Source organism: Alexandromys fortis, unplaced genomic scaffold, assembly GCF_014885135.2.
Source record: "Alexandromys fortis isolate MF-2015 unplaced genomic scaffold, M_Fortis_MF-2015_v1.1 scaffold_208, whole genome shotgun sequence".
Taxonomy (NCBI): domain Eukaryota; kingdom Metazoa; phylum Chordata; class Mammalia; order Rodentia; family Cricetidae; genus Alexandromys; species Alexandromys fortis.
Genome location: NW_026068082.1, coordinates 2,562,939 through 2,584,583, shown reverse-complemented (window position 1 = coordinate 2,584,583; position 21,645 = coordinate 2,562,939). Strand labels below are relative to the sequence as shown.

The 21,645-nt window shown below is 42.3% G+C and overlaps 2 protein-coding genes across 12 annotated transcripts in view; both read left to right on the top strand.

Annotated features, from left to right (window-relative positions):
* Positions 1–19,924, top strand: part of LOC126488497 (ovostatin homolog) — a 59,901-nt gene extending 39,977 nt beyond the window's left edge. For 10 of the 11 annotated variants that reach the window (XM_050122017.1, XM_050122015.1, XM_050122014.1 and 7 more), the window contains 16 exons: positions 1,834–1,952; positions 3,685–3,736; positions 5,169–5,252; positions 6,951–7,127; positions 8,300–8,381; positions 8,968–9,124; positions 11,656–11,730; positions 12,990–13,155; positions 13,881–14,092; positions 15,152–15,361; positions 16,291–16,415; positions 17,012–17,102; positions 17,424–17,492; positions 18,632–18,731; positions 19,485–19,558; positions 19,816–19,924. In XM_050122017.1, coding sequence (XP_049977974.1) covers positions 1,834–1,952; positions 3,685–3,736; positions 5,169–5,252; positions 6,951–7,127; positions 8,300–8,381; positions 8,968–9,124; positions 11,656–11,730; positions 12,990–13,155; positions 13,881–14,092; positions 15,152–15,361; positions 16,291–16,415; positions 17,012–17,102; positions 17,424–17,492; positions 18,632–18,731; positions 19,485–19,537 — 1,772 coding nt within the window. In that variant the 3' untranslated portion in view covers positions 19,538–19,558; positions 19,816–19,924. Of the gene's footprint in view, positions 1–1,833; positions 1,953–3,684; positions 3,737–5,168; positions 5,253–6,950; positions 7,128–8,299; positions 8,382–8,967; positions 9,125–11,655; positions 11,731–12,989; positions 13,156–13,880; positions 14,093–15,151; positions 15,362–16,290; positions 16,416–17,011; positions 17,103–17,423; positions 17,493–18,631; positions 18,732–19,484; positions 19,559–19,767 lie in introns of all 11 variants that reach the window. The other variant, XM_050122018.1, reaches the window with a different exon arrangement.
* Positions 831–1,416, top strand: Mpc1l (mitochondrial pyruvate carrier 1 like). The gene has a single exon (XM_050122021.1). The coding sequence runs from the start codon at positions 1,063–1,065 to the stop codon at positions 1,414–1,416; it is 354 nt and encodes a 117-aa protein (XP_049977978.1). The 5' UTR covers positions 831–1,062.
* Positions 19,925–21,645: the final 1,721 nt, after the last annotated feature.

The following is a 21,645-nucleotide window of genomic DNA, read 5'->3' as shown; positions in this document are numbered from 1 at the left end:
TACCAGGGAAGGAAAAGTTTAAAAGTTTAGTGAACCAAAACTGCTAAATGTAGATGATTCTTAGTTTGAGAAAATCTTTTTAAATTATGTCATTAAAATTCTTTTATTCCATGTCTTGTATTTATTGTTTTATTATATCAGGAGAGAATATGTTTTTGATTCATCTGTGATATTGATTCACCTCAGACCATTTTTCTATTAGATTTAAACTTATTAATCCTTATACTATGTAAGATCTTCAAATATCTCACTCCGAAAAGGGAGACAGAATACTTCACATGCTATGTCTTGGTGATGCTCAAGGGCTGTGCAAAGCACAGAAAGAAAGGTGCAAAATTCACACAAAGACAGAGAAACAGTATGTCGGTTATGTCTACAGCACACAGGCGATGTTAAGTCTTATAAGCTTTCCCAATCCTCCTCTCTATAAACAAGGGTGCTGGAGATCAGTTTTGATTGCGTACTGTGATACCACAGAAATTAAATCCACAGATTTCTTGCCAGCACTCAGTGTAAATCTGGTGGCCCTTGTGCTGTATCAGATCTTACTGGTTTTCTTTGGTCTTAGAAAACATTAGAAGCAGCAGTTATTACCAGGAGTGGTGGCATTTTTCTTTGATCCTGGGAAACATTAGAAACCCTGGTTACTGCCAGGAAGAGTGGTGTACTCCTTTAGTCCCAGCCCTCGGGAGGAAGAGGTGGGTAGATATCTGTGAATTCTAGGCTCCGTCTATGTAGGGAGCTCCAGGTCAGCCAGGACTACATGGTGAGACCCTATCTCCAAAAAAAAAAAAAAAAAAAAAAAAAAAAAAAAAAAAAAAAAAAAAAAAGAAAGAAAGAAAGAAAGAAAGGAAGGAAGGAAGGAAGAGAACCCCCAGATATCTGATGTTATATTGTCCAATCTCAAGCTGTTAGCACAGGTTCATAGAATGTTATCTTTCTTAAAACTTTGAAAGTTGGCCGTTGGCTGTTGCTGCGTCAGGGTCCGTTGCAAAGTCGGCATTCGGTGTTCCACTGTTGGCTGGCATCTTGGCCGTTACCACTCCTCCCACTGGGGCGACCATGTCGGGGATCGCAGCGCTAGTACGGAAAACTGGAGATTATGTGAAGACCCAGGAGTTCCGGGATTACATAACCAGCACCCACTTCTGGGGTCCTGTGGCCAACTGGGGCCTTCCGTTGGCCGCCTTCAAGGATATGAAGGCTCCTCCCGACATCATCAGCGGCCGCATGACGACGGCGCTCATGTTCTACTCCATGGCTTTCATGCGCTTTGCCTACCGGGTCCAGCCTCGAAATTACCTGCTAATGGCCTGCCATTTCACCAACGTGGTGGCCCAGAGCATGCAGGCCAGCCGTTACCTGATGCACCACTACGGTGGTGGGGCCAAGGCCAGAAACCCTCCGGCCAAATAAACTTGGTGACTGGGGGATGGGAGGGGTAGTCTGACCCGGACTTTGCAGCTTGCAAACCCTGGACTCTATTCCTCCTAAAGAAAGGCCAAGGAAAACTTTGGTTTGGACCCTAAAACAGTGCAAACCCGATTTAAATAAAAACCTGCAATTTGGTTAATTAAAAAGGCTTCAGATTGGAAAAAAATACTTTGTAAATTCTAAGGGAATAAATGAGTAACTTACTACAGAGAATCTTGAAATATGTAGAACAAGAAAGACATATTGCCTTCTCTCTAGACAGAAGAAGCTGGTTGTCTAAACTGTTGTGATATTATAAGAGTTTGGTTCATCCTATTCAAGATGATTGACAAACTTGAAGCATATCCCACTGGAGAAGGTGTCAGTATTCTTTATCTTATTCTTGGCAATATTTTCCAGGTAAAGTGAATATTACTGTAGTGGCTACATCCAAACAAAGTAGTGCCTGCCCAAATGATGCCAGCAAGCAGCAAGATGTCAACTGGAAAGACACGGTGGTCAAAGGCTTACTGGTAGAGGTATGTACCTATGAAATACCAAGTTTTCCATGATGGGAAACATAGCCTAAGAGATTAGCTAGCTCATTCTTTTTGAAAATGCTTAATTGACTAAAGTTACTTTTAACACAAACCTTCTGCTTTGAACAAATTACAGTATTATACATCCATCCTTTCTTAAGCCAACACCTCGGCCTTCACTGAGTATATGGCTCAGTGGGAAAAGACTTGCCTAGCTGTGCAAGACCCTAGGTTTTATTCCCAGCATCTGCCAATCAACCAACAGAGCCTCACCAAGGATGGTGAGGACTCTTGAAACTTGCTTTGTGGTTTCTTGACTCCCTTCTTGATGTGAAGCAGCCTTTAGATCTTCTCCCCAACCCTCTTTTTTTAATTGATTTTTATTGAGCTCTACATTTTTCTCTGTTCCCCTCCCTGCCTCTCCTCTCCCCACTTCAACCCTCCCGCAAGGTCCTCATGCTCCCAATTTACTCAGGAGGTCTTGTCTTTTTCTACTACCCATGTAGACTAGATCTACCCATGTCTCTCTTAGGGTTCTCATTTTTGTCTAGGTTCCCTGGGATTGTGATTTGTGGGCTGGTTTCCTTTGCTTTATGTTTAAAAACAACTTATAAGTGAGTAAACATGATAATTGTCTTTCTGGGTTTGGGTTACTGCACTCAAAATGATGTTTTCTAGCTCCATCCATTTGCCTGCAAAATTCAAGATGCCATTATTTTTTTCTGCTGTGTAGTATTCCATTGTGTAAACGTATAACATTTTCCTTATCCATTCTTCGGTCGAGGGGCATTTAGGTTGTTTCCAGGTTCTGACAAACAATGCTGCTATGAACATAGTCAAGCACATGTCCTTGTGGCACAATTGAGCATCCTTTGGATATACACCCCCAAAGTGGTATTACTGGGTTGTAAATATTAACTGGGAAGGTTGTTTTCTAATTTTCTGAGAAATCACCACACTGACATCCAAAGGAGCTGACATCCAATGTACCAGCTTGCATTCCCACCAGCAATGTAGATGTGCCCAATAGCCTCTCCAGCATAAGTTGTCATCAGTGTTTTTGATCTTGGCCGTTCTTACAGGTGTAAGATGGAATCTCAGAGTTGTTTTGATTTGCATTTCTCTGGTGACTAAGGGTGCTGGACACTTCCTTAAGTGTCTTCAGCCATTTTAGATTCCTCTGTTGAGAGCTCTCTGTTTAGGTGTGTACCCCATTTTTTTATTGAATTATGTCTTCTTTTGATGACCAATTTCTTTAGTTCTTTGTATATTTTGGAGATCAGACCTCTATCTTATGTGGGGTTAGTGAAGATCTTTTCCCATTCTGTAGGCTGTCATTTTGTCTTGTTGACCATGTCCTTTGCTTTACAGAAGCTTTTCAGTTTCAGGAGTTCCCATTTATTAGTTCTCCAACCTTCTTATTAACTGATCCTAAAGTCCAAGAGACGAAATCATTGTCTCTATGTTTATGAGCAGTTCCTTTTATCCTCAAAAAAAAAAATCAACAGAGCAGTTGAAAGTGTCACTCAGTGACACAGGGTTATCTTTGCACAACCTATGGGAGTCTCGGGTCTACAGGGATGTTGGTACTGTACACAAACTTCCACATAATAAGGTCAGGGACAACCCTGAGCCAGTCATGCCTCTGGGAACTGATGTTTGGTCTCCTTTCCTTCAGCTAAAAGTGGTTCAACTTATTATCCTGTTCTTGTTTTTGTTTACTCTCTAACAGCCTGAAGGTATTGAAAAAGAAACAAGCCAGAGTTTCCTTATCTGCACAGAAGGTAAGGGGGCTCTCCACGTGGTCAGCTGGTCTTAGAGCACAGCAGGTTTACCTCCTCAGCCTGTGCACAAGCCACAAGTCAAGAACACACTTAGCATCTGGATGAATTATAAGTTTCTCTTAAGGGTGTTACTTTATTTCATGTTTTATTGTTGGGGTCTGGTGCTAGCCTGGACCATAAATTATTTCTCTACCAGACAGCAACATAAACTATCTCTGTCTGGACCGTCGTGGAGGAGACGGGAATAAAGACACTACTCACATGGTTTCATTGGGAGGGAGATTCTCGGAGATCTCTCATGATATCCTGAGTTCACATCCTGAAATTTTTTTCTTGTTTATTCTCCAAACAGCCTTTATACCAAAACTTAATTTAGGGGAAATACATTAGCATTCTGTCTCCTAGGTAACCAGGTGAATGGCTTTTCCTCATGTCCACAACTGCCTGTCTGTTCTGTATGCTAGCTGTCACATAGGCTTGAATCAGCATCTCTATCAGGCATCCTCCAAATTACAAAGAAAAGAGCAAAACATCCTGACCTGTTGTTAGGTTAGGGACAGCCTGCCCGGCAGGATATGTGACCCATCTCAGGTGTGGCCTATGGCTTAATGGCTTGGCTGCCATGTCATATAGAAATATGGGCCTACATTTTATCTTCATTGATAGATAATTTTTAGCAAACCAAATGTGCATTAATGAGTGACATTTATTTGTTTGTCTGATAAGATTAATCTCCATCCGGATTATTATGATGGTCTCATGATCTTGATCAATGGACTTTCACTAGCATAGTGGTTACTTTTATATTTTTGGTAAGAAATCATCTGTAAATTCATTACTGGCCCTCAGTTACCTTATTTGTGGCCATCATAAGTATCATTTTAGCTGGTTAGTGATAATCTGATTTTAATGTCTACTCTGTCTTTAAGCATTCCTTCTATGAGCTGAGTCTTATATCTTTCATTTTTTCCATAAACAGTTTAAGTACTGAACTGATAGAAAATGGAGCCCACTGTTTAAGACAAAGCAAGCATTTTTTCTGGATGTTTTGCTGTTCTAAACTAGCTCAAATTCTCAGCTTATTTAAAAAGAGCTTTTATTACCTTTTTTGTGTGTACAGTGTGCGTGCGTGCATGCATGTATATGAGTGTGCATTGCAAGTGACTGTGAGTGTGGAAGTGAGAGGAAAACTTGCAGGAGTTCCTTCTCTCCTCCTACCCGTGGGTCCCAGGGCTTGAACTCAGATCATCAGGCTTGGTGGCACATGCCGTCACCCTCTGAGCCATCTCATGTCCCAAATTCACAATTTTATTTTCTCCAAAGGCAAAACTAGCCAATGGTCTTTTCTTCCTGATATAGCTGTTCCAAAATTCTGCTGCCATGACTTGTAGAGGGAAGTCTTTGCAGTGCTTGTATGGGCATTTTCTTTCAGGTACTAAAGTCTCAAAGCAAATACTTCTGGAATTGCCAAGCGATGTAGTGGAAGGGTCAGCCAGATCCTTTGTCACCATCGTGGGTGAGTTCATCAGATTCTGTGTCATGGTGATTTGAAAATATTGATTGAGGTATTCTGGAAAATAAGTTCTTCAAAAGCAGAATGGAGATACTTTCTCGAGCTATCGGGGCAGGAATGGTGTTCAGACCACCCCTTCTGCCTGTTTCCATGTGGGGTCTGAAAGCATGGAGTTTCCAAACCTGCATCTCTAGGAAGCACTCCCGCTGGTCAGTAACAGTAGATGCTCAGGAAACGGGAGATCCTGGTATGACCTGTACGTATGAATGTAGTGAGAGCCGCAGGCAGGCCAGCGCCACTCTGTAGAGGGTGCAGCAGGCTGTGCTCCTGCCGCCTGGCTCCCAGCTGCCTGGCTAGCTTATGCCCCGAAATAACAACACACAAATTGTATTCTTTTAAACACTGCCTGGCCCATTAGCTCTAGCCTCTTACTGGGTAATTCTCACATCTTGCTTAACCCATTTCTAATAATCTGTGTAGCACCACGAGGTGGTGGCTTACCAGGAAAGATCTTAACCTGCATCCATCTCGGAGAGGAGAGTCATGGCGACTACCTGAATCTGCTTCTTTCTCCCAGCATTCTGTTCTGTGTACTCCGCCTATCTAAGCTGCTGTCCTATCAAAGGGCCAAGGCAGTTTCTTTATTAACCATTAAAAGTAACACATAGACAGAAGACCCTCCTCCATCATATGAATGCTAAATTAGCCTCTTGGAGATTGATATGTTGTGATGCTGAGATTTTCTTGGTTTAAAAAAAAAAAGAGGTATGTTTCCTAAAAGTAGTTATTCATCTATCGTCAGCATTGAAGTCTGTAGGAGAGGGGTGGGTTATAGCTTGTATGTCATCAGTAGCTAAAACCACAACTGAGAAGCAAGCCAGCAAGGGGCCCACTTCCTGAGCATCCTCCTTTTGGTGGGAAGGAGACCTTCAGGAACGTTTCATACCAGAAACCCCTCTATTCCTCAATTAAAAACCACCTCTCTTAGATTCCCTCTAGGAAACTTTGGCTTGTTTATACATTTTGTTTATTTTAAATTATGTGTGTAGAGGGTGGTATGTGCACGTGAGTGCAGGGCCCAAGACGGCCAGAGTCGTTGGTTCCCTTGGAAGGGAAGTTAGAGGCAGATGGGAGCCACCCAATCTGGATACTGGGAGCTGAACTCAGGCCTGCTTCCAGAGCAGCAAGGTGTAAATACTGACTCCACTTTCATTTCCCAGATGCCCAGACTCAAATAACCACAAAGAAACTATAATAATTACAACACTGTTTGGCCAATGGCTCAGGTGTATTCCTAGCTAGCTCTTCCATCTTAAATTAATCTGTGTATCACCACGAGGTTGTGGCTTACTGATAATATTCTGGCATCTTTCTCCTTTGGTAGCTACATGGTGTCTCTTCAACTTCACCTACTCTCTATGTATATCTCTGTTCAGATGACCCACCTGGCTTACTCTGCTAAGCCATTGACCAAAAAAGCTTTATTAATCAACCAATAAAAGCAACGCATATATAGAAAGGCATCCCATATCAGCAAGGACTCTTAACAGCTAAGTCACCTCTCGGGCCTCCCGTTTACACCGTTTAGAGCCAACTTTAAATGTTTTCTGCTCCTACCATGCATTAATAGCCACAGGTTCTAATGCCGAGGCAGCTGCACAGCATTAACATAAGTGCATGACTCTCCTTTTCTGTCTTTAGGTGACATTCTAGGAGTCACGATGCAGAACCTAGACAGCCTTCTCCGCACGCCCTATGGGTGTGGCGAGCAGAACATTGCCCAGCTAGCATCTGACACTTACATACTCGATTACCTGAGAGCAACCCAGCAGATGACGGAAGACATCAAATCCAGGGCTCTGCTTCTCTTAACTAACGGTGAGAGGATAACCAACAAAGGTGAAGCCAATCTCAATTGATATGCAAATGTGATCAGTCTTACTCTATGGTTCCCTGCTGAAACAAATGTGAACCCTTGAGGTACTCTGGGTCCTAGCTGTGTGCTCCTTTTGACTTTAAAATCTGTGTCCATCATTTAACCTAATGTTGTATAACTATAGTTTCAAATTGTGAACTCATCTTTATTTTAAATTTTCTTTATTCATACATATATGCATATAGTAAAATAGGGTCATGTCTACCCCTATGTCTCCCCTTGAACTCCTACCTCACCCTCCCCAATATGCCTCCTCCCAACCTTGTGTCTTTTTTTTTTTAATAACCCACCAAGTCCAGTTAGCACAGCCCATATGTGCATGGGCATAGGGACCCACCCACCAGTGACCTTACCCCTCAATAAAGACTGAGTCTCCCACCTGCAGCAAAACTCACTGTCAATAGCTCAATATAGAACTGCATCTGGAGGCCACTACCCCATCTATGTCAGGATTTTGACTGGCTTGCCCATATGGAGATCTTGTCCAGGTAGCCACAGCTGCTGTGAACTTGCAGTTGTAATAGCAGCATCAGCTCTGAAGACAGCTTTCCGCAGCACTCTTCCCGTCCTCGGGCTCCTGCATCCTTCCTATCTCCTCCTCCAAGATGCTCCTTGGAACTTGGTGGTAATGGAGTTTAGCATCAATGAACTCATTTGTAAATTGTAATAGTTAAGAATAAGTTCTTATTTGTCATGGTTGTGAACAGTGGCTGAAAATAATTCATTCGTCAGCCCCCAGGCCTGCTTGCTTGGCTGTGTTCCAGCGCAGTGAAGTGATGGGATCTGGATGTTGAAAGAAACTACACAAGAAGCATCACAGTGATATTGAGGACAGGGCCAGGAGAAATGCGGTTTGGGTTTTCTTCTTAGGAAGGTAAAACCGAGTGAAGTAAAACCACCTCAGGGGATAGGTACTGACTGCTAAGCACAGTCTTGAGACAGCTTTTAAATAAGGCATTCTCTGTGTGCATAGAGGTAGACGGCCTGAAGTTTCGGGAACCAAAACTGAAGCGATCACTTCGGCACACCCAGGGGCTTGCATTCACCCAGGTTGCATTGTTCTTTTCCTTCTCTCCCAGGCTCATCAGCAGCTTCCTTCTATGTTGTGTTTTAGGGTACCAGAAGCACTTGTCTTTCAAAAACTCCGATGGTTCATATGACATGTTCTGCCAGAGCAATCAGAAAGGAAGCATATGGTGAGAGATAAAAGCTTTGTTCTTACTAATACAGGGATTTTTTCCTAAGCGTGACTTGCAAGAAGGTGAGAGCAGCTAGTGCTCAGATTTGCAGAGAATAAAGCAAAACCCCAAAATGTGTTAGTTCAGTTCGGATGCAACAATATCCCCATAGTCTCATGCAACTTGCTCAGCTGTGTGATAATTTAATGATGGCTTTCTGTGGTGTCACAGCTCATCAGTTCCATGGCAACTGTCACATCTTACTCTGTGCCTCTCAGTCTCATTTACATTCAGGGAAAAGAAACTAGAAGGCCCCGTGGCATCAAAATGGCAGACCATTTCTGCTTCAGGGTATATGCAATCAAATGGACTCCACAGTCAGACCTTTGGGTGGCTAAAATCCACCTGCTCTAATTTCTAGAGATTTGCTGATCATTATATTTACTGACCCCAATGAAAGGGCTACTGTCAATCAAGACTAGTAACTGTCAACATTGGACAAGTTGTACAAATGCATTACCCAAAGGGAACAACACTGATGAACCTGTTGAGCGGCTGACATCATCTTTCCCTCTAACTTTTGTTTTGTTGATATCCATTACAGGCTCAGTGCCCTTACTTTCAAGACATTTGAGAAAATGAAGGAATATATTTTCATTGAAGAGTCAGTCCCCAAACAGACCTTAATCTGGCTTTCGAGAAAACAGAGACCGAACGGGTGCTTTAGGAGGGAAGACAAGCTTGTCAACAATGCTTGGGAGGTAAGGGACCCACAGTGAGGCATCCTTTCCCTGTTTCCCTGGGTCGTCTGTCTCTGTTGCCCTCCCTCATCGGGAGTGCTCCCCCCTTGGGAATGCTACGCCTTTGGAGTCTGCGGGAGTCACTGGTCCCCTGCGTCCTTTCCATGGGCATCAGCGCTGCTTAGCGAATGTTTAACCAGAGCCTAGACATATCCCTGCATGAGTCTTCCGTTCGCCTTCTTTAGATTTCTGTCAGGATTCTGTAGTCATCAAACTGGGAAGAGGAGAAAAGAGGGACTCAGCCGAGAAAGCTCCTGGGAATTTGGAGTCAGACAGGAGCGGGTCTTGAATGTGTGAGGAATTCTTTTCTGTGTCTTAGTCCTGATGTTTAAATCTTGGCCACAGGCTGGGAATGCGGCTCGGCTGGTAGAGCGTCTTAACCCAAAAACCCAGCTCTTGCCTCAAAAAGAATAGGAGATAATTTATTCTGAAGCCCAGCATGAGTGACCATGGTTCAGGAACACAGATTTAGGTAATCTAAATCTGTTGGATCTTTGTTCCAACTTCGCAACAATTTGATTGAGTTTTTATGTAACAGAGCAAAGAAAATCATGACTCAGAAAAATTTTCAAATGCATTGTTGGAAATGCTGGTGAGGTGGTCACAGCAAAGCAGGGAGACTCGGCCCCAGGACTCAGAGGATGTCTGAAGACATGCTTAGCGGTTCATTGGTGGGAGCTGGGGATTGGTTAAGTTCATATTCCAAAGGGGTTTTATCTCTTAGTCACAGGTTGTTAGGTAAGACATAGAGGTGATCAAGGAAAGGCTATGTAGGAGGTTAAAATGGTTGAACTAGCTTCTGGACCTGCAACATTCCAATCTCTCCACGACCACTGGTGGTTTGTTTAATCGGTCAATGAGCCTTGTAGAAAGTTCAGTGGCCAGTGTGACTTCCTTCAGGGAACTTCGTTCACAAGTGCTTGCAGTGTGCATGAAGTCCTGGGTTCAACCCCAAGTACCCCACAAACCCTACCAGGCACACACCAGGTTAAACGGCAGATCCCTGTAATCACAGCAATTGAGAAGGAGAGGCAGAAGTTCGAGGTTATCTTCAACTAACAAGTACGCTATATGAGAAACTCCTCAAAAAATAAAAGTGAGGCATGGCAGCCCACACCTTAAATACCAGTACTTGGGGGTCAGAGGCAGGTGAATGTCTGTGAGAATGAGGCCAGTCGTATCTGCTAGGGAGCTCCTGGCCACCCCAGGCTACATAGTGAGACTCTGTAAAACAACACAGTCAAAATGAGAACCAACCAAACCGCAACAACAAAAACTTCACAGTCTCTGATTTAATGCTAATTTTCTCCAAGGATTTTTATGCATGATCAGGGTGCAAGCCATGTGTTTTTTAATTCTTTTCTAATTTGCCCTATACTCATATGTGAGTCCTAATAACTGTGTTGGCTAGTTTTATGTCAACTTGACACAAGCTAGAGTCATTTGGGAAGAGGGAACCTCAATTGAGAAAATATCCACACCAGATTGGCCTGTGGGCAAGCCTGCGATGCATTTTCTTAACCAGTGACTGACGTGAAAGGGCCCTGGCCTTTGTGGCTGATCCCACCCCAGGGCAAGTTTTGGGGAACAAACCAGTGAGCAGCGTGACTTCTGGGACTACATTCTGGGAGGGGGGTGAAATAAGCTCTTTCTTCCCCAAGCTGCTCTTGGTCACTGGCTTAGTTAGGGTTTCTATTGCTGAGAAGAGACACCATAACCACGGCAACTCATAGAGGAAAACATTTAACTGAGGTGGCTCACAGTTTCAGGGGTTTCGTCCATTATCATCACGGCAGCATGCAGGCAGACATGGTGCTGGAGAAGGAGCTGAGAGTTCTACATCTTGATCCACAGGCATCAGGAAGTGAGCTGTCTACACTGAACATAGCTTGAGCATAGGAGACCTCCAAGCCCACCCCGACAGTGACATACTTCTTCCAACAAGGCCACACATACTCCAACAAAGCCAGGCCTTTTATAGTAGCACTCCCTATGAGCTTATGGGGACCAATTATGTGCAAACAACGCAATCCTGGTGTTCCCCACAGAGGTAGAGCCCTGAGTAAGACACCACTGTAACTGCCGCTTGGGCAGGAGTTTCCATGAAATCTATCATTTCTTTCTGTTTCACCCCACCGGCAAAATGTTTCTTTGCTTTCTTCAAATTAATACAAAACAGCCATGTGATCTATTGCTCAGAATTCAGGCCAAACACCAGGCCACATAATACTATACACTTATGTACAACCAAGTAAGCTTAAAATTCTTATGTTTTATTTCACAATTTTATTGAGTGTTGATGGAAACTCACCCAGATAGCACGACTACTATTCCCCTAACTTAAAAACTACAGGTTAGCAAGTTTTCGTGAATAGAAATGTTTGCTCAAGCATTTTTTTCCCGGTGAGTCTCAGTTCAGAAGCAGTTGCTCTTTCGTGGTCTGTGATCCTGTATGCTGTAATCCTGTACTGCTCACAGTCCCTCTGTTTCAGGGCAGCGATGAAGAGGATGTTGCACTCACTGCACACGTCATTGGGGCGTTCCTTGAAGTTGGATTCGATTCCAGTGTATGAATTCCCATCATCTCTGGCTTTGTTTAACTGAATGAACCTTAGATAGAACCTGTTTTCCGAATGGCTTGAAATTCTTAGACGGGAAAAGATACCAAAACAATTCACCCATTACCATCCTTTAAACCAGTGATGTTCAAAATTCTTTTGGTTCACCAGTAGGACTGAGGTTTGCCCAGGTTGGATACACTCATGAAAAAAAAATTTCCATAAGATCTCAGGTACTTATATGTTCCCTTAATGCAGCCATAAACTTCAGATAATGGCCTCTGTTGTGGCGGGCATGAGGGCACACACCAGCGTTCAGTGGTAACTCCAGTGTTCATCAAATCAAGGCAAGAGATCATGACATTTGAGGCCAGCTTGTCTATGCAGCAAGACCCAGAATCAAAAACAAAGTCAATGATCACTGAAGAAGAATGCTCTCAGGGAAGTTTGTTCTCAAGGCCCTGCAGCATTTTCAGAATGGTCTCAGTCCACAGACTCCTCATTTACCAAATCTGATCTGAAAGGAGATACCGTGTGTTTTCAAGGCTGTTAGTGTATTTTGAAATACAAACCTCTATTTAAAGCATGAGAGTAAAACACTTTAGGTCTAAAAGTCCTGTGTGTGATCTGGGGAGATGGCTCAGTTAGGAATGTATTTGCCTCACATGCATGAGAAGAATCCGAGTTCTGTTCCTAGAACCTGTGTATAGATGCAGGCTAACATGGCGGCACATGCCTGTAATCCTATGTCTGAGAAGACAGAGAGTGGAGGATCCGTGGGGCCCTCTGGCAAGGAAGGCTAATATAATTCCTGATCCCCAGCCAAAGAGGGACATTGTCCCAAATGAGGTAGTTGTGGCCTTCAAGTTGGCACCCAGATCCATCCTCTGAGCACTGTGCCACATACACTTACACATGGATACACACCCATCCACACACATATGATTGTATGTTTTGCGACATGGAAGAAGTTTATATTATAGGTAAAATATTAAAACTCATTTTATGCATTAAACTTTACTTCCCCCATACTAATAATAGTCCAAATTATTTTTTTGATGCTTTAAAATTAGGTCATGTGAATATATAGGATTGTTTGTATGTAAAAATAGAGTATATGAATATATATGATAGTTTTGTACACATAATGTGTTTTGGAGATGTATCGTGTACATTGTAAAGTGCATTACAAAAGTGCTTAGCTGACGTATTCAGCAAACTCATGCAATGTTCAGAGTCTCTTACAAGCGTTTCTTCCTCCCCACTAGTTTCCTGCCCTCCGCAATGGTCTTTATTGTCTGGAGGAGGCATACGCAAAGGGCGTCACCGACAGCCACACTCAAGCTATGCTGGCTTACGTGTTTGCCTTGGCTGGAAAAGAACAGCAAGTGAAATCCTTACTCTCGATCCTGGATCAATCGGCTACAAAAATAAGTAAGTCTTACTACCATTTGCCTTTGCGAGGGGAGAAACTCCTGAAAACCAAGTGTGGATCTCACTGAAGGCTTGGATCAGAGCCCGCCTCCACCAAGGAGCTCCTGCTTCTCCTCCAGATCAGCACCATGTCTTAAAGAGTATCAGATATTTCGTCTCCCTCTTTCTCTTTTCCACTTAATTTTTTTTTCTCAAACAAAGTAAAGGAAATTGAGCATGCCACAGACAATAATAATTACTCCTGAAACTGCTTATGACCCCAAGGAGACGCCATATTTATTTTCCAGGGTCTGTATGGAAAATTGCCACAGACTTGCTAACTTAAACCTCAGAACACTTTTTTCTCTAGAGGGTAAAAGTCTAATAGCTGAACAGGAGGAAGTGTGGGGACTTTGCCCTTTGCCCTCATGTGGTGTTTCCTCTGTGTGTGGACAGCCTTGGTGCCCTTCTGTAAGTCCATATCTCCTCTTCTCATACTTACCATCAAACTGGACTGTGTGGCCCCTTAGAAAACTCATCTTAGCTGTAGCATCCCTCTAAAGAACCTATCCCAAAATCCAGTCACATTCTGAGCTCAAGGCTTCAGGATATGATTTTAAAATTCAGGCCACAAGAAGAATCCAAAGAATAGAACCTGTGCCCTCTGAATGGGTACCATATAGGATCTTGTTTGTAGGACCGTGAAAATTCTTTTTATAGAGACTGACTTCTCCCTGTTTTCTCAGATAATGTGATATATTGGGGAAAAGAAGAGAAACACCAAGCAGAAGGCTCTCCATCTTTCATTCCTCCGGCACTTTCTGGCGAGACTGAGATGACATGCTATGTGCTGTTGGCTGTCATTTCTCAGGTCACTCGGGACCTCGATTATGCCAGTAAGATTGTGCAGTGGCTTGCCCAGCGTATGAATTCCCATGGAGGCTTCTCTGCCACACAGGTGATCAGCCTGATATGAGGTGAATGTGTTTAATGCCGAAGATGCCAGTCTAGATGACAGCAATCGTGGTCATAAAAACATAGATTCTGGGGTGGAGAATACTTGATATTCTTTTTAAAGATTTATTTTTGCTTTATGTGTAAGAATGTTTTTTATGTATGTGTGTACACCACATACATGCCTGATGGATTACCCTGATCTGGGGTTACAGATGGTTGTGAGCCACCACGTGGGTTCTGGGAATTGAACCTAGGTCCTCTGCAAGAGCTACAGTGCCCTTAACATGTGAGCCATATTTCCAATCCCCACATTTGATATTCTAAATCCGGTTTTATTTTGTCATGGGCTCGCCATTGTGTTTCAGACTCTCTCACAAGGAGACTTTATTTTAGATGATAAATGAGTTTTAAGGAATTCAGGTTGCACACTGGAAAGCAGAAAGTAAGTCTAGAAGAGATTTTCTCTGTAAGAGCAGAGTCTTGGTACAGTAGCTAGCTGCTGGCACAATGGTCAAACCGCATGTCAGCGAAGAACAAAGAGTTCCCTCTGCTTCTGTCAGCTGTACATCAGAGAAAGCAAAGGCTGGGGAACAGAAAACAAGAAAATAAATGGCCATGAAGTAATGAAGGATTCCTTCCCTAGCAGGAAAAATTGAAAGTCAGGGGAATTTCATTTAACAAAGACAATGTCCCTTTCTCTCCTCCTTTAAGGCCTAGTCCCCATAAGATGGCAGGCTGATGAGTTGCCAGAGACCCTCTTCTGGCTTTTGTCCCTCTTTGAAGATGAGGGGACAGAGGTGCGGTCATCACACTTAGCACACCTTCACTTTCTGATGAGATTTCTCATGATTTTCAGCAGTGGGGGTGATTATTTTTAGAAAATTAAAAGCAAATTAAGATTTGTTAAAGAATACGAATTGGCAACAACTCATACCTGTAAACGTTCTCTCTTTCCCCGGGCATTGTTTCTTATCCCATCACCAGCTTCAAGAATGTTTGCAGAAATGGGCTGAAAGTCCATGGTCAACAGTGCCTGACCTTGCACCCCTGTTCCATGCAGGACACCACAGTGTGCCTTCTCGCCCTAACCCAATACATGAAGTTAACTGGCTCTAACTCTCAAAATACTGTCACCTTGAGCACTGAAGACTCTGAGGAGGTTTTCCCTGTCGACAACAATAACCGCCTTCTGGTACAGCGCTCGAAATTATCCACAAGGCATGGGCAATACGCGGTTGACGTAGAAGGAGAAGGCTGTGCGTTCATCCAGGTAACGGAAACCCTCCGCAGAGGGAGAGCTGAGCTTGCCTGTGAGAGTTTAGACCAGTTACATGTGAAGAGTTTTGTCATTTGACTCTTTCTGTGATTGTCTCTACTTCCCTCACATTTTTATAATCAGTAGCAGAAAATGCAGGATATGTTACACTGAGGTTATTCACATTTTTATTAATTGAAAAGTTAACACACAGGGACTAGAGAGATAATGCAGTGATTAAGAGTACTGCTACTCCTCTAGAGGACCTGGGTTTGATTCTCAGCACCCACATGGTGGTTGCAATGCCAGTTACAGGAGATATGACGCCCTCTTCTGGCCTCCTTGGGCACTGCATACATGAAGTGCATACATGCAGGCAAAACACCCATACACATAAAATAAAATACTTCTTTAAAAAAGTAATAAAGTTGGCATGGAGAGTAATAGGATTCATGATAACATTTTCACAATGTCTTGTTGTTTATCTTTCTCCCTTTATTGTCACCTGCAATCCTTTATCCCCTCCCAAATAAGAGCTCTGCTTTCCATTTCATGATCCCTTGTCTAGCTTCTCTCTCTCTCTCTCTCTCTCTCTCTCTCTCTCTCTCTCTCTCTCCATACAATGCATACTCATACACGCACAGATATACAAATTAAAGCTTTTTATAATTAAATTTGCCCTTCAACAGTTTTGCATGAGCCTAGCTGGCAGCCCGAGTTTCTTGAGGAATGCCGCTTGTAAGAAGTGTTCTAGCCTAGTCAGAAATCATTACCACGCTGTGTCTCATGTTCTAGCCTAGTCAGATTACATCACCACGCTGTGCCTCATGGAAACTACACTTAGTTTATCCTGGTTCCCTGATGACAATGACGGACAGCACATTGGTGGTGGAGCATAGACAACTCTTGCTACAAGGTGATCTTCATGGTGTTCTCCTTTCTAGGCCACCCTCAAGTACAATGTGCCACTTCCTAAGAAGGCATCAGGATTTTCTCTTTCCGTGGATATGAAGGAAAGCAACTCTTCGGATGTATTCCAGATGAAGTTTAACCTCACAGTGACCCTCGTGTAAGGGTAACATTTTGATATCCACTCTTGGTTTAGAGAATTATATATAAGAATTATTTCAGCTAGGACTGGAAAAAAAAGCAGGTTTGAGGGATGGTGACTATGGTGAGGCATACGTTGAAGGCTGATATTCTACCCCACAGGTATGTCACTGCCCTTTCAGAACCTGGTTTAGCAGCTAGACCTTCAGCAAGGTCTATACATGTATGGTTCATGTTCCTCAGGTAAAACCCATGAGCTGTTGCCTTGATGACAGATAACAATGAGAAAGACCTCCTTCTGGTGCTGGGCAAACCTAAGGCTGACAGGAACTTACCTAACATAAACAAAGGCATTTTGTCTGACTTTGTGAGACCGAGGAGACTTTGCGTCCACAGACTTCATCATCTGCACCAGCTAATGTCATGTTGTACACTGTGACTCGGTTGTGATTATTCTTTGACATTCGAGAATGAAGTTTTCCAGACCCTTCCCTTCCAACTTTTGCCAGATCTCCAGACCTGAGCTTATTGGTGCATCTGTCCACCTGCCATCCTTGCTGAGAGAGCTCATGTTTCTAAATCCACGTAGAAATAAGATTTGCTTTTTCATTTCAGGTATACGGGGACTCACGAAAGCTCCGGTATGGTCCTTGTGGATGTGAAGATGCTCTCTGGGTTTACTCCTGTCCTCTCATCCATCGAGGAGGTAAAGAGGAATGGCCCTGTTCCCTGGCATAGGCATAATGAGAATGCATTTAAAAAATAAAACTAAATAATGGAATTCTTCATCCGAGCATACTTCTTCAGATTTCGTGTTTGGAGGAATTCTATTCCTACTCTGCAGCAGCACAGTCTTCATGCCCATTGCTCAGCGTGTATCTCTTTACCCAGTTCCCTTGTATACTCAAAGAAACCCTGCGGTACAAAGGACATTGTCCTAAATAGAAGGCACAGTGCTCGTTTCTAGAGGGGATTCTTGGGAATTCTAATGCCTGATCCTCATCCCTTCCTGTCAATTTCTTCAAAGCTTAAACACAATGGCCAAGTAATGAAGACAGACATAAAGAAGGGCCACGTTCTTCTCTACTTGAAAAATGTAAGTCCAGCAACAATGGTTTTTTCTTCATGCTTTGTTTCACGGCTTTGTTTTCTGAAGAGCATTTGAAAGCTTCTATTTATTATAGATGTGTGTGAAAGAGCTTGTTTTAATGAGACCCTCAATTTAGTCAGTGTTCTGCCTCGCTAATCATATCGTTTATATTAACAAGCTATTTCGTGTAAGTCATGGTTACCTGACTAGATAGTTCTCATGTTTACAGGCATCTTCATTCCTTAATGCATGTAATGTAGTCATTTACAGAGATGAATAATTAACCTTCCACAACCTGAACGCCAATGAAGGATAACCTGACTGTTGTTTAAACTGTGTATATATCTAAGTGTATACTGTGACATTTTGATATACATATGCATTGCAAGTTATTATAAACAAACTAACAATACTCACCATATAATTACCTTTTTAGTATAATATTTTAAAATTTATCCTGAGTTTTGTACATGTATATGACATATTTTGATCATAGTTACTCTTTATTCCCCCACACTTCCTCCCAGGAACCCCACCCACACACCCACACACCCTCCCAATTCCATGTCCTCTTTTTAATAACTCACTGGGTCTAATTAGTGCTACCCCTATGCACATGGGTACGGAACCATCCCTGTTGCATGGTCAACCTACCAGAGACCACACCCCAGAAGGAAACTGACTCTCCCTGTCCTCACAGACTTCCACTGTTGATGCTGGAAGACATCCTCCTTCTAATAATTTCCTGCTGTACACATACCACAGTTTCTGTCTCCATCAACATGGGTTATTTCGAGTTAGTTCTGTACCTTAGCTATTGTGACCAATGTTGAAGTGAGCATGGCAGTGCCTTTTCAAGATAATTTGTCTTGGATGCGTACTCATGAGTAGGCCTTCTGAATCATACAATAGTTCACAATTCTCTAACACACAGCTAAGCAGTGTGACTTAAGTGTTTATGTGATTTAACATCAGCTGACTATTTTGCTATTTTATTTTTTTATTTTATTTTGCTATTATATAAGATAGTGGTGGGCTTTGCTTTCTGTTTTAGTCAGGTAGATGACATGCTTGTGGGGTAAGTTTTTTGGTGATTTCCTTTTTTCAGACCCACTAGGACTTGATGATCATTCGTGTCTTCATAGGTCTCCAGGGAACCAACCAGGTTCACCTTCTCTGTTGAGCAAACAAACATTGTGTCCAACATCCAGCCTGCCCCAGTCACGGTCTACAGTTACGAGAAAGGTAAGCAACCACTTCCCAGCCTTGATTATTGCAGTAGTTCACACTCTGAGCCACTGCATCCCCCCAAATTCCCCTCTGTCTTCAAAACGTGATCAAGTGATGGGGTGTTTTTTTTTTATTATTGCATGATGTGAGCTCTGACTGTGCCAGATCCCAAGATATCCTAACATTTAAAATCTCTTTGATGAATTGTGAAAAGACTTAACTTGAAATATAAATGGTGCTAACCTTCCAAGCCTTTTTCATTTTTGTCATTACCAAATCAAAGATTTACTATAGATGCTGCTTCTATGGTTTTGACTTAAGAACTGAAGGGAAAACCCTTATAGGCCAAATATAATGGATTATGTTTCAAAACAGTGTGTTGTGGGGACCGTGACACGCTCCCTAGAAGGTCAGCTCATGAAAATCTATCAAGGAGTAGATGAACAGTCTGTCCTTACTAATTTAATGCATTCCATCACATGACTTACTTTAGTAGAATATTTAAGGATTGATAAAATACATGAGTGATCACTTTTCTTGGAAAATTATTGGAAAGATAATATTTGATATTTAATCATTAAATAGTCTTTGTATAGTCAGTGCTCTTAACCACTGAGCCATCTCTCCAGTCCCGCATCTTTATTTTTAATTCAATTATTTTTTTTTGTTTTGAGACAGTCTCTCTATATAGCCTTGCCTTATATAGAACTCAGTCTAGTTACACACAGTTGGAGATTTTTAAAGACAAATGCTTTTCTTATTTTTCAGATGAATACGCCCTTGATTATTACAGCTTCAATAGTGTTTCAGATTCCCAATAAGACGGCAGAGCATAAAGAAAAGTAAGGACATTGTATTGACGCCTTCACATATGCTTCTTAAAGTCTCTCTTTTTATTAATAATTTAACATGTTATAAATATATTTGTACACATACTTACACATTAGCAGGCATGTTATATTTACAGATTTGGGTATATATATATATGTGTGTGTGTGTATAAAGAGAAATATATGTGTATTTATTGTTTAAACTATGTCTTAAATCTCAGGAAACTATTCCTTTGAACAAACTGTTCCTCTGGTCCCCATCCTAACAGGGAGCCATGACCAACCAACTGCCTGACATCCTGAAGAGTCTTCAATCACAATGACTTCTTGACAGCTTTACTTCCTTTCTTCTCATTAAACGACATTATTTCAAATCTGAGGTCATTGTTTTCTTTTTTTTTTCTTCCTAGTTTTCATTATAGAAATCTTAGAGCTTTGTTTAAGTGCAACTAAATAATTTGCTTCATTTTTTTTTCAACTTTAAACTCAAATTTGGGCACCTAAACCATAACTAGAATCCTCTAAAACCAAAGAGGGAGAGAAATAGGTGGAAGAGGAGGCAGGGAGACTAGCTTAAGGTTAACAAGGGCTCTGTCAACTCTACACAGAAACACACTCAATGGAACATTCTCAAGGAATGATCAGAAATCGGAGGAGACAGGAAGCAGAAAAGAGTCCTGAATTAGTGATAGATTTGTTGAGTACAAGATTGGGAGGCTAACTGAGGGGCATTTTGTCATTTTAAACCTGTTGTGCTGCCTCAAGCCTAGCACTTGTACCAGGAAAGCAATGTTATATACTCTTTGGTCTGGCTTAGTGTTCCTGCTGTGGTAATGAATTTGAATTGAGGACAAAAAGGTGGGAAGAAGCTTGAGAAAATGATAGAAACGGAAAGTTTCTGCATCAACTTTCGCATGGGCTTCTGGGTTTGCTAAGATTCTTTACAGGCAAGAAAAACTACCCAGTTCTCCACTTGCACAGTTAAAGAATTTGGAACCAAGATCTTCTAGACCAGTGGTTCTCAACCTTCCTAATACTGTGCCCCTTTAATACATTTCCTCATGTTGGGGTGACCCCAACCATAAAATTATTTTCATTGTTACTTTGTAACATAACCGTTTGCTACTGTCATGAATCATAATGTAAATATCTGTGTTTTCTTGTTTCTATAAAGATTCTCTTTTCCTCTGTTTTTGTGTTTTTCAAGACAGGCTTTCTCTGTGTCGCTGTGACTGTCTTGAAACTTTCTCTGTAGACCAGGCTAAGCTCAAACTCAGAGATATCCCCCTGCCTCTACCTCCCAAGTGCTGCAACTAAAGGCATGTGCCACCATGTCCAGCTAATATCTGTGTTTTCTGATAGACAACCTGTATGAAAGGGTAACGGTCACCCTCCAGGGGGCCATGACCCACAGGTTGAGAACAGTTTTTTTTTTTTTGGCCAGGATACAGCAAAATTTGAAAATATCCAGCATTTGAGTGGTGAGGTCTGCTTCTTCCTCAAATGGCTCCTCTGCTCAGAGTGTCATTCTCACAGTCCCTCTGCACATTTACCCAGTTACCCTTGTGCTTGATGGGAAAGACACAGTCCCTCTGCACATTTACCCAGTTACCCTTGTGCTTGATGGGAAAGACACAGTCCATTTATAATATAATCCAACAATGTACACAGACATGATAGATGAACATAATATGAGAACCAAGAAGGTGATAAATGTGGGAGCTGTAAGGACTAGAGAAGGGTCAGGGGGCCGGGCGGTCGTGGCGCACGCCTTTAATCCCAGCGCCCTGGAGGCAGAGGCAGGCAAATCTCTGGGAGTTCGAGGCCAGGGACAGACACCAAAGCTACAAAGAAACCCTGTCTTGAAAAACAAAAATAAATAAATAAATAAAAACGAGGTTTTTTTTAAAGAGAGAGAGAGAGAGAGAGAGAGAGAGAGAGAGAGAGAGAGAGAGAGAGAAGGGTCAGGGGATCCAGAACACGGTGCTGGGGACAGGAAAGATTGAAAGGATAATCTCATGCAGCAGTGACATTTAAGCAAAGGCCTGAAGTATGAGAGGGAGCTCATGACATAAATGTCTCAGCAAGGGAAAAAAAAA

What these genes read in the sequence shown, in the direction of transcription:
- Mpc1l (XM_050122021.1), top strand. Translation starts at nt 1,063, where the DNA reads ATGTCGGGGATCGCAGCGCTAGTACGGAAAACTGGAGATTATGTGAAG.